Here is a 12,603-nt window from a genome sequence, read left to right as displayed (position 1 = left end):
GAAAATATAGGGGATGCAGTATGTACAGCTCTTCTCTAGGGGAAGTGTGTGTGTGAATGACTTAAAAATACTAAAGTGAATAGTTTACAGCTACACCGGGAACGAGAAATCTAAATAAGGGTCATTCTTCAAAATCCACAGTAGTCTTTTTGAGACCAAGCACAACTGGCTTTGCTCAAATACAGCAGAGTTTCTTCCCCTTTGGAGCCAGGTTAATAGTAATAACAATTTACGAGGATTACCCAATTAATTCTCAAAAGTACTCTCATTATCTCCGTTCAGTAGATAAGGAAGCTAAGGCTCAGGGTGGCTCAGGTGGTGACTTGCTCAAGGCCTCTGGGTGAGGAAGAGTAGAGCCAGCATTTAAACCTAGAACAAGAATCTCTTTTCAGGTGGACAGAAGGTCAGGCAATGGAAGGTTGACTCATGGGGAAATAATCTTTGTTAAAAGTAAAGGGGGGGGGGGCTTCCCTGGTGGCACAGTGGTTGAGAGTCCGCCTGCCGATGCAGGGGACGCAGGTTTGTGCCCCGGTCTGGGAAGATCCCACATGCCGCGGAGTGGCTGGGCCCGTGGGCCATGGCCGCTGGGCCTGCGCGTCCGGAGCCTGTGCTCCGCAACGGGAGAGGCCACAGCGGTGAGAGGCCCACGTACCGCAAAAAAAAAAACAAAAACAAAAACAAAAAAAACAAACAAAAAAAAAGTAAAGGTGGGGCTTCCCTGGTGGTGCAGTGGTTGAGAGTCCGCCTGCCAATGCAGGGGACACGGGTTCATGCCCCGGTCCAGGAAGATTCCACATGCTGCGGAGTGGCTGGGCCCATGAGCCATGGCCACTGAGCCTGCGCGTCCGGAGCCTGTGCTCCGCAATGGGAAAGGCCACAACAGTGAGAGGCCCACATACTGCAAAAAAAAAAAAAAAAAAAGTAAAGGGGACTAGGGACTTCCCTGGTGGCGCAGTGGTTAAGAATCTGCCTGCCAATGCAGGGGACACGGGTTTGAGCCCTGGTCTGGGAAGATCCCACATGGAGCAACTAAGCCCATGCATCACAACTACTGAGCCTGCGCTCTTAAGCCCGCGAGCCAGCCACAACTACTGAAGATCGTGTGCCAAGAGCCTGTGCTCCACAACAAGAGAAGCCACCGCAGCGCGAAGCCCGTGCACCACAGCAAAGAGTAGCCCCTGCTTGCCGCAACTAAAAAGAAAGCCTGTGCACAGCAACGAAGACCCAATGCAGCCAAAAATAAATAAATAAATTTATTAAAAAAAAAAAAAAGTAAAGGGGACTTCCCTGGTGGCGCAGTAGTTAAGAATCTGCCTGCCAATGCAGGGGACACAGGTTCGAGCCCTGGTCCGGGAAGACCCCACATGCCACGGAGCAACTAAATCCGTGTGCCACAACTACTAAGCCTCCACTCTAAAGCCCGTGAGCCACAACTACTGAGCCCACGTAACACAACTACTGAAGCCCGAGCACTTAGAGCCCGTGCTCCGCAACAAGAGAAGCCCGCGCGCCACAATGAAGAGTAGCCCTCTCGCCACAAGTAGAGAAAGCCCGCACCAGCAACAAAGACCCAATGCAGCCATATATAAATAAATATTTAAATATTTTAAAATAAATAAATAAATAAGGGGTATTTTTCCCAGCTAAGGCCCAAAAACTTGTCTGGGGAGTCATATGGCTGATCAGGAGAAAGCGGCATGTTACAAATGCACACTCATCGTGGGAATGTAAGATTGTGCAGGCTATGGAAGACAGTATGGAGCTTCCCCCAAAACTAAAAGAAATACCATCTGTAAATCAACTGTACTTGAATTTAAAAGAAACTATGTGATCTAGCAATCCCACTTCTGCATAAATATCCAAAAAGAATTGAAAGCAGGATCTCAAAGAGACATTCGCACACCCGTGTTCATTGCAGCATTGTTCTTAGTAGCCAAGAGGTAGAAGTGGCCCAAATGTCCATCAAAGGATGAACGAATAAAGAAAATACAGTATATCCATACAATGGAATATTATTTAGTCTTTAAAAAAAAGGCAATCCTATCACCTGCTACAAAGTACATGAACCTCAAGAACATTACATCAAGTGAAATAAGCTGGTCACAGAAGTACAAATATCTTATGATTCTACTATATGAGAAATCTAGAGTCATCCAAATCATGGACACAGAAAGTGGAACAGTGGTTGCCAGGGGCTGGCGGGGAGAGAGGCATGGGGAGTTTTTGTTCAGTAGATACAGAGTTTTAGTTTTGCAAGATGAGAAAATTCTAGAGCTCTAGAGATCTGTTACACAACTTTGTGAATGTGGTTGACACCGCTGAGATGTGCACTTGGAGATGGGTAAGGGTAAATTTTATATTATTTTTTTAACCGCAATTTAAAATGTTTTGAATTGTTTTAAATTAAGTGCCTGGTGAAGCACTTGAATAGAGTGGCTGTACTCGATTGGCCCTCTCTCTGCTGTCCTGTCCTGAGAATCACAATGACAACAGCAAACATCTAAAGCTCTGGTAACCGTTGTGTCCCAGGCAGTGTGTGAGGAAGGCTGTGTGCCGGTGCGAGCACCGGAGGCCGGAGAACAAAGCAGCTGGGAGTGGGGCTCCGCAGTCGGGCTGCGGGCACAGGGTCGGGCACTACCATGGGGGCCACCTGGCCGAGGGTGAGTTGCTCGGTGCTGGCCTCGAGGAATGTTGCGGGGATTAAATCAGATACTAATAAATGTTACACAGCTAAATTAGTTGCGTAGAGGGGAGTCACGGCACACTGCTACCGTTGTCAAGGCCTCATCCGGCCCTCCCAGCGGCCCCGGGGAGACTTGGAGAGACTTGAGCAGGTCAGAGCTGGTTGGTGCGGAGCTGGCTGTGAGCCTCACCCTCCGGCTCCCCGTCCCGTGCAACTGAACTCCCAGGAGTGTGTGTTCATTCCAGGTTCTCTCCAAGCCAGCCCCCTAGCAATGATTAAAGCTTTCCCCAATCCTAAGGTGATATTTAAGTCATTTTTTTTTCCTTTTTTTTTTTTTTTTTTTTTTTTGGGGTACACGGGCCTCTCACTGTTGTGGCCTCTCCCGCTGTGGAGCACAGGCTCCGGACCCGCAGGCTCAGCAGCCATGGCTCACGGGCCCAGCCGCTCCGCGGCATGTGGGATCCTCCCGGACCGGGGCATGAACCCATGTCCCCCGCATCAGCAGACAGAATCTCAACCACTGCGCCACCAGGGAAGCCCTAAGTCATTTTTAAAATGGAACCTGTCAAAAGTTTTGGAAAACAAAGTTTTTCACCAAAAACCCCGCCAATGGGGGATCACAACGTGACCAAGGAAAGATCTTGCCAGACGTCAAGAAACAGAAACAGCACTCTTCACCACAGGGATCGGTGCATGCAACGTTTTCAAAAACAAGATCTCACATAAGAAAAGTACCTGTCACCACCCTGAGGCCACCCACCTTCCCCAGATCCCTCCCCTCCTGCCTGACCAGAGGGCGAGCTCTCCACCCAGACCTCACCTTGTGAGTCATCAGCAACTTAAAGACATTCGAGAGAAGGATGGAAACTTGAAGCTGGAAAACAGAATAAAGAGTCTGCAGAGGCTGCAGAGCCCCCGGGAACCCCTTCTCCCTTGCCTGCCCCGTCCCACGGCCACACGCACGCACGCACACACACACAGCAGTGAGCAGAAACAGACTGCCTGACAAATCCCAGAAAGGACTGCATGCACACAAGCCCAACTTGCACCTCACAGCTGAGTTCAAAGACCCCTCGGAAGGACCAGCCTGGAGGCCTCTACCCCCACACTCCCGGCACACACAGATATCACTTCGGAATCAATAAGACAGGCAGCGCCGGGGGGCCCGCTGCCGCTCCCCACTGCCAGTGGGCCACCTCTTGTTCTGACTCGCTCCAGCTAGCGTGGACTTGGGAATGAACTTGGGAAGAAAACTCAGGTTTGTCAGAACTGTGTGCAGAATACCAAGTGGGCTCTGCTGCAGGTCTAAATAGAGGGCGTGAACATTCGGTATGTCCTCTGTCTGCTCAGGGGCCTCAGTCCTCCCTCACCCCACCGCCATGCTCCGCTGAGCTCCACGGACATAAGGCAGCAGAACAGCTGACCCCCAGTCTGGGCAGGGCAGGTATGCAGCACTACATATGTCACCGTCCCAGCAGCCACCCAGGAGAGCCTGGTCAAGGAGCCGCTCTTGAAAGCCGGGATTCCAGAGGGCCTCCTCACACCTCAAAGATGTGGGCAGAGGAAAAGCTTTGTTCTTTATCTGCCTGAAAACCCAAGCCCCTCGAGACTTCCCCCCATGAAGAGGCCTCCCTTAGACCTGTGGTTTGCTGTGTCCAAGGGCAAGATCAGTAAACACCCCGAGGCCCCTGCGCCTGGAGTGGCCTGCTCACCTTTTCCAGCGTGATGGTGTTCTTCCTGGCCTGGGTCACCAGCCTGGCCATCTCAGCCTTAAATCCCTCCACATCCTTGCACTCACTGGCCCGGGCATGATGCAGGATGAGCTCAGCCACTCTTTGGCCCTGGAAGACGCAAAAGAAAAAAACTTGGTAGAGTCAAGAGGGCATAAAACTAGATGCTCTGCCCAAACTTCTTCATATCCTAGTTGTTTCCGCCCCAAATTTTCTACCACCCTGCTTTTGGCCACCCATCCTTTTTTAGCTTTACTTCCCCGCCCCGCCATACCTGGTAAATAGTCAAGGTCTTTTGCAGCTTGTCTTGGGCAGTGGGGCCCCACCTATACTCAGCACAGTCAAGGAAAGGAGCTGCACTGTCTCCTTTGCCTCCAAGGCCACCCAGGCCCAGCAGCAAAGCCAGTGCCTGCTACGCGGCACTGCCGACCAACCCACCTGGCCCAGAGCCACCAGGACCTGCCGCCAGCCTGGACCAGCCACACCATCCTTGAGGGCGGTCTTCCCGCCCGAACAGAATTCCCTGCTCACGGCTGACCCAGCCTCTGTGCTCCAGCCGTCTCACCCCTCCTCCACCCAGGAAGCCCCTGATCAAAGCCTCCATGGTCTCCCCAGCACCCACGCAGCCCCGGCGGTCACAGCCCAGGAGCCAGGCTCCTCCTCCTCGGCTGTGACCTTCTTCTTTTGCCCAAACCTGTGCAGAGGAGCACCTCCCACCCCCTCACCAGCCACTGCACCTCAGTGTTGAACCTCGGCCCAGGAGGTCCTTTCTACCTGGCTCAGGCTCACGCCTCTGGTCTGCCCCCTCAGAAGCCTCCTAAGCAGGGGTTCCTCTGAATTTCGCCTTTTCTTCCAGCTTTCTCTTTCCCAGGGTCTTTCTTGCTGGAGAATTCACTGTCCCCCTTGATGTGGCACTTTAGGTTGACTCAGTAGAGGCTTCGCTGAGTCCTTTTTGCTAAATAATAATTCTCAACCACTGGAGCCCCTCAGAGGCACGGGGTGAGGGGTTAAAACCACTTATGTCCCCCCACACCCGCCCCAATCATGTGTTTTCCCACACCTGGAGAATAAGTTCCCTGAGCTGCTGCTTCTCACCAGCCCCACCTTCTCGCAGCAAATGGCACAGACCAGGGCGGCTGTTATTCAGTCAAGAAGCTAGCGTTCCCAGGGCCCAGCTGTACACTTACTGAGGAAGGAAGAGAGATCACCAGAACAACAGCATTTGGGAAGGAGGCATGTCTTCCCATCATTCCAAACCATGAGCCGCTCGAGCAGGCCCGTTCTGACTACAGAGCCTTCGGCAGCTTCATTGTCCTGCTCCCCTTCCTTCTCCCCGCTTCCTCTCTCTGCTCCACCCATTTCCATCAGGAGCGCCCTTGGCAAACACAGGCATTTACAAGAATGACAAACGCTGAGGAGCCCCAAGGTTCCCAAGGGCCTAAAAAATTCACCCCCAAATCCCGAGAGCCCAGTGGGTCTCACCTGCCCCATCACCACGGCCATGAAGACTTCCCGGAAGTTCCTCAGGTCGGCAGCCTGCAGCTCGGCCACAATGCCGGCGTCCAGAAGCACCAGGCACAGTGGGCACCGGGCAGGCGTCACAGCCACTGCCAGCGCGTCACAGACATCTACCTGCTGAGGCTGCGCCTCTTGGCTCTTGGGAAGACCGTCGGCGCCCTGAACCAGGATGTTCCCAGGGTGAAGGTCCGCATGGACAAAGTTGTCCACAAATATCTGGGAAGAGATCAGAGCTACTCTAGGCTAAGTCAACCTCACCATCCCATCACCACGAGGCCACGTGTGGAAAAGCTTCCAGGGTGACGCGAGTTCTCGATGATGAATTACAAGGCAGAGAGGTGTGCGTTTTATAAAGCCTCAGAGCTTGATATCATTGATTGAAAATTTGTACAGGGACAAGCCAGGTTGATGTTTTCAGGAGAAAATTTATTTTCAAAGTAAAGAGCATTAAAAATGATCATAGGGGAACATGATCAAAGACCAAACCGCATTTCAAGAGACTTATTTTTACTCTATGAGTTGAGCAATTAATATTCAAATTAAAAATTATCTAGTCATTGTTGACAGATTTTCCCCAAACCTCTCAGTTCTTACAATTCATGTAACTTCCTTCCTTCAAAAATATTTCATAAATCAGACTTTGCCTCCATTACCTCCATCTGTCCACATGAGGAAGGCTAGCAGTGATCCTGACAGCTGTACTGGCGCATGGAATCGGGGAGGCTGGGAGAAATGGCTTTGAACCTGCTAAGCAGGAAAGAAAGCCCCAGACACTGTGATGGAGGGAAAGTCAGGCATGACTTTGTGGAACAGGAATCTGCCTGCTGTGAAAGATCATAGAAACCACCAGCAATCCTTCTATGAGGGGAAGGAGAGACCCGGGGCAGAGGTACAGAACAGCTGCTGCTGGAGGGGCTCCTGGGGGCCTCCTTCCAGCCAACACAGAGCCCTTCCTCTACTGGATTCAGGCCAAAGACCCCATCCCTCATGGTGGTCATGGCAGCAGGTCACCGAGGGACCCTTCTAGTCCAGATCCTGGCTCTGCTGGAGGTAAGGGAGGCTGCTATCCTGGTGGAAATCCCAGGAACTGAGGAAGCCGGGGCCTGCACACCTGTAGGATACGGTCACCAAAGGCTAGCTGACCCCCGACCCTGGGACAGAACCTCCTGGCACCTTGCTGTTAGCTGAGCCCCAGGGTCCTTGATCCCACAAGCTGGAAGCCCCCTGTGATCTCCCGACTCCTGAGCGCTGCTTAGCACTGCTTCTCCCCTAGCTACTCCCCCCTGCACCCTCCCCTCTGGCCCACGGTGCGCCTCGGAGCCCTGTTACTGGGGACAAAGTCCTCTCCCCACTGAGCTTCCACTGTGCTGACAGTGGAAACCCAGCTCTCCAGCGACAACCCTACTTCTCCAGGAGCCCCTTGGGTGAGGGCTACCTATTCTCGATACCCACGCACCCCAGGGCTGGAGGTGAAGTCAGAGCCACTCAACCACCAGCCCCTGTCACCCTGAGCCCTCTCCAGGTGTCTGGCTTACAGCCTCCTGTGCTGTCTGCCTGCACCACACCACCGTCCCGCTCGGCGCACCCATTCCCACCTCCGCCCCACTTCTGCCACCTGCCTGGCCCTCACGGCTCCACCTTGGTTACCTGGTTTCTCTCCTCCTACTCTCTGAACACACGCCTGGTTCCTTCCTACCCCGATTCTGTACCCCCAGACCTGGGCACTCGTCCTCACTATGCATCCTAGACCAGCTGTCTGTGCCTCGACCACTCTCTTCTGTGCCAACCACCAGGAAGAGTTCAGACCCTCGACAATCTCAGTATCTTTTTTTTTTTAATTTATTTATTTTTACTTATTATTTTTGGCTGTGTTCGGTCTTTGTTGCTGTGCGTGGGCTTTCTCTAGTTGCAGTGAGCGGGGGCTACTCTTCGTTGTGGTGCGCAGGCTTCTCATTGCGGTGGCTTCTCTTGTTGCAGAGCACAGGCTCTAGAGCACGCGGGCTTAGTAGATGTGGCATGTGGGCTCAGTAGTTGTGGCTCGTGGGCTCTAGAGCACAGGCTCAGTAGTTGTGGCTCACGGGCTTAGTTGCCCCGCAGCATGTGGGATCTTCCCGGACCAGGGCTTGAACCCGTGTCCCCTGCATTGGCAGGCGGATTCTTAACCACTGTGCCACCAGGGAAGCCCGTGTATCTTCTTTCCTTGCTCCTACACATGAGCTGCTAACAATGCTGGGTTCCTGCTGTTACTACTAGTGATGAAATAACTGATATTGCTTTGGGCTCACTATAGCCTTTTTTGAGTGTCAACTCATTAGTAATTATTGTCAGGCCATCCTCTCCAAGGAGACAGCTAGACTTCCTTCACATCCCGGAGGAGATGGTGCCACTTCCTGAACAAATCCTGGGGCTGGGACGGCCCATCCTAAATGACCCTCGGGTACCCGTACTTCACCCACTTAGCATCGCCTGTCTTCCCACTAAACGGGGATGTTCCCTGAACATTGTTGTCATGTCTCTTTTGCTCACAACTGTAAATCCAGCACTTAATTCAGTGCCTGGCACGTAGTAGGTGCTCAACAAATACTTGCTGAATGAATGAATGAAATAGCATGTAACACCCGAGGTGGTCTTTGGCTGTTTGTCTAAACTGTAGGCAAGTCGGGTGGGGCCTGGGTCTCCCTCCCCACTCTTGCACAGAGACACAGCGCATAACACGGAGAAAGTGCTCAACAGAAAGCTGTAGAAGAAGGCGCGTTTGGGTCAGCTGGGCTATCTCTAGAGCTGACCCTCTCCAGCCAGCAGCCATTTGCTCGGCCGAACAGGGTCCCCCACCTCCCGCCTCCCACACACAATTCCACCGCGTGCCAGCTGAGCGGCCACCCTGCCGTGAACTCACCATCTTCAGGAGCATGTTGATCCCCAGCCGCGCAATCTTCCTCTTCACGTCCCCGGGAATCCCTGCTTGCTGGTAACTAGACACAGGCACACTCTCCTGGGGGAAGATCGGGGAGAGAACAGCTTCAGCCTGCACAGCCCGCGACTGCCCCACTCCTCGTCTCCACAGGGACACACCCGCACGGCCTTCCCACTGATGGGGAAGTGACCCGGAGAGGTTTTCCTTTCTTAGAGCCCCTATGAATCTGTCACCCACAAGATAATTTTAACCTATTTACCCTTCCCTTCTACAACACATATCAACAAGTCCCATAGGTTTACTAGGGAGGAAATCCAGCGACTGCCACCCACAGGTAAGAGAGGCTTTGCTGTCAGGGTGAGCTTGTTTCTGGTCAAGAATCAGCCAATGGGGACAAGAATGAGCTCTGTGACCTCACAGGAGGGAAAAGAAAAGGAAGAGAGAAGAAAGGGGAGCCAGTCAGTACGTATTTCGTATAGGTTAGTTATTTAATTGTCAAAGCAGCCTATTGAGATAGATCTTGTTATCCCTAATTAACAAATAAAAGAACTAAAGCCCAGAGAGTTTAAGTAACTTGCTCAAAGTCACACAGCTAGTAACAGTGGGTCATTCAGGTCACTCCTCTGGATCTCATTACCATCTTTACAAAGGAGACTGAACCAGGAGACAGCTAAGGCCATGACAGGAATACTTGTTGAGCACTTTCTCTGTGTTGAGCACTTTTGCCGTGCAGTCTCTGTGCAGAGGGCATTTTGCATTCAATGTTTCATTGACTCTTGGGACAACCCTACGAGGCAGGAAGGGTTGCCTGCTGTTGTACAGGAGGGAACTGAAGCCAGCCAGCAAATACAGTGGCAGAGCAGACTTCCAAATCCAGAAAGTCTTAGGTCAGGGCCAGGCTCTCAGCCACCTTGCTACGCTGCCTTCCACCCTCAGGCGTATCCAAACCCCTCTCAGTTTCACAGGCAGTAATCACATGCTCTCTTGGCTTTTGTCTTTTCCAACTCAGGCCTTCCTGTGAAGGGGAGACAACCTGACTATGAGTAAAAGGCGCGGCCAGGGGAAGCTCTCAGTCTTACTTCATACGTTTCCACCAAGACATCCCTGGTGACAAAGGGACGCAGAGGGGTGGGGAATTTGACAGAGTTCACATTCAGGAAGTTGCATTGGAAGTGTTCTAGATTCCGAGCTTCATAACGCAGGTCAATCTACAGGGAAATGGAGAGAAGAGGTGAGGGAGGGGTAGCCTGGGCCCAGAGACAGCAAAATCTGAACCCCCCAAGAGCTAGCAAGTCCCAAGATTCACCTGCCTTCCCCACCTGCTCTCTTGCAGAACTCCCAAGAAACTCGGGCTGCCCCAGAAGTCTCAAGCCCCATCCCTACCCCACGACGTGAGCTCCAAGCTGCAGACAGCAGACACGCTGGAGAACTTGTCTAAACTGAATTTACGTTCACCCTGCCCCCAGTCACCTGCGAGTCACTGCAGATTACACCTTCTCTCTTACCCTCCATACCCATGGGAGACTCAGTGCCATCAACTCTGCAGCCCTCACCACTCTCAGATCTGTTCCCCTTTTCCATCCCACTGTTCCTCCCACGGTGACTCAAAACCAGTCACCTGAACCCTAACAGAGGTGTCCTAGTTGGGCTCCCTGTCCCCCATCTTCCCTCTCTCCAATCCATGTTCTGGTGTCCCCCCCACCCCACCTTCAGGACGGAGTCTGCATTCATTAGGATGACGTCCAAGGTGGGCCATGGTTTGGCCCCTGCTTCTCTCTCCAGGTCCATCTCTTGGGGCGCCTCCTCCTTCCTCTACTTCCCCAAACTCCAGCTGCACCCAATCTGCAGAGTGCTGAACATCTCAGCCTGCCAGATGCCTCCCGTGTCAGTGCCTTGTTTACTCCCCCTGACTGGAATGTTCTTCCCCCATTTGGGCCAACTGCAAACACTGCCCTTTCGCGAGTCAGCGCAAGCCTAGGGAGCCTGGACCCTCAGGGTGGAATGACCACTTCCCCTCTTGAGCCTCAGCTGAACCCGACCGAATCTGTAGAGACTCCTATTGTAACTCATGCTTTTTCTCCAAATATTTCACATCAGCCCTCCTCCTACTACTATATATTCCTTGAGGACAGGAAAACCTCACTTGTTTTCTTAGTTCACCAGCTTCTAACACAGTTCTTAATACATGTTACATGAATTTATAAATGAACATACACCCCCTACATACACCCAGACTCTAAGATTTCAAGGCTGGGAACGTGATTGGACCACTCAGAGCTACAGCTGGTAGGAAGAGTTGATTTTTGAGATAAATGGGGTGCGCTATAGAGGTCTAAGCTTCAAGTGATGGGATCCCATGATGCCTATCAGACTTCTCAAAGGGGAACTGAAGCTCAGATGGTAGAACTGAGAGTGATTAATGCCAAGATGGGTGTCAGAAAAGAAGTTACTTTTCTCTGTTTTAATTTTCTTTTATTATCAAACCTACACAACTCCATAGCATAAAGCAAAGCTTTCTAAACGTTAAAACGCATCCCTGGGGCTTAAAACCCTAAATCAGAGGACATAAGTGAAGACTTGGTACACTGCTTCTGAAAGCCTGCCAATTTCTGTGCCAACCGCCAGGAAGCCAGCACAGATGCCTCCTTGGAGCCCTGAGAGCCTCCAGCATGTTTACCAAGTCTGGCTACTTAAACAGGTGTCCCAAGGGCCCTGGACAAGGAGGAGGTCCTTGTCTACTCATTAACCCCGGAAACAAAGCAAACCAAAGGCACCGTGTGTGACTTCGCTAATTCTTCTTCTGCTTCTGGAGTTCGGCCATTGATTGTGGCACAGATAATGCTATATGTTCCACCAGAATCATTTCATTTTCATCCCAGACACTAAGGAAGACCGCCTTCCCCAAGCTCCCTTGTAGTTACACTGGGCCCGTGTGATTAAAGCTCTGACCTGTAGACTGGGAAGAAGTGATATATATCACTTCCAGACCTGGCCACAGAATCCTTTACATGACCCTCCGTGGTCTCTCTCCCCATTCCACACTGACCCCAGATGACAAATTTGGGAGGAAACTGGGTCCCTGAATAACTATGGAGTAGAGCTGCCACTCACTCCCTCAGTTCACCTGCATGGAGCTTTCATATAAGCAAAAAATAACATTGTTGCATTAAGTCACTGAGATTTGGATATTCTTTGTTATATCAGCTAGCATCACCTATCCTGACTAATATACTACATTAGCCACAACGCACTGGGAAAATACTCATCCATTCAGCATTTACTAAGCAGCTGCTAATGGCAAAAACTGTTGTGTGCTATTTACAACTGAGGGAAAGAGAATTCACCTGTTGCACCATGAGCTTCTCAAATTCCTCCACAATCTCAGGCAAGCTGAGCCACTTGATTCCTGGCAAAAGTGCAAGGACTCGGCTGCCCATCTTCATCAGCAGCAGGTCCATCTGCACCTGAGCAAGCAGGCCAGGGTGCAACACCTGCCAAAAGGAGGCACAGTGAGACAGGAGGGATCAATCAACCCAGCCACGGCTGGGTCCTACCGTCAAAGGAGAGTCAGCAGGCTTCTCATCAGAGCAAAGGAGAAGCAGTCCCAACGCCCAGGATGCTCCTGCATTCCTCCCTTTGCGTCTTCCTGAGGAGACTCAGAGGGCAGCTCGCCTGCATGGCACTCAGCTTTGCTGGGAAGCATAGGTGGGCTTCTCCTTCAAATACATTAAGTTTAGATCAGTGATTCGTAAACATTA

General features: G+C 51.8%; 1 protein-coding gene across 2 annotated transcripts in view; it reads right to left on the bottom strand.

The window, feature by feature from the left end:
* The window catches only part of ADCK2 (aarF domain containing kinase 2), a 30,142-nt gene that overhangs the window by 14,709 nt on the left and 2,830 nt on the right, over nucleotides 1-12,603 (bottom strand). The window contains exons 2-8 of one of the 2 annotated variants that reach the window (XM_073810002.1): nucleotides 12,190-12,336; nucleotides 9,925-10,053; nucleotides 8,828-8,923; nucleotides 5,896-6,147; nucleotides 4,396-4,524; nucleotides 3,504-3,557; nucleotides 243-369 (exon numbers count right to left, since the gene is read on the bottom strand). In XM_073810002.1, coding sequence (XP_073666103.1) covers nucleotides 364-369; nucleotides 3,504-3,557; nucleotides 4,396-4,524; nucleotides 5,896-6,147; nucleotides 8,828-8,923; nucleotides 9,925-10,053; nucleotides 12,190-12,336 — 813 coding nt within the window. In that variant the 3' untranslated portion in view covers nucleotides 243-363. The remainder of the gene's footprint in view (nucleotides 1-242; nucleotides 370-3,503; nucleotides 3,558-4,395; nucleotides 4,525-5,895; nucleotides 6,148-8,827; nucleotides 8,924-9,924; nucleotides 10,054-12,189; nucleotides 12,337-12,603) is intronic. The other variant, XM_073810001.1, reaches the window with a different exon arrangement.

The sequence above is a fragment of the Tursiops truncatus genome, chromosome 9, assembly GCF_011762595.2.
Source record: "Tursiops truncatus isolate mTurTru1 chromosome 9, mTurTru1.mat.Y, whole genome shotgun sequence".
Lineage (NCBI taxonomy): Eukaryota > Metazoa > Chordata > Mammalia > Artiodactyla > Delphinidae > Tursiops > Tursiops truncatus.
The sequence above is the reverse complement of the archived record's forward strand: the minus strand, read 5'-3'. Positions and strand labels throughout refer to the sequence as shown.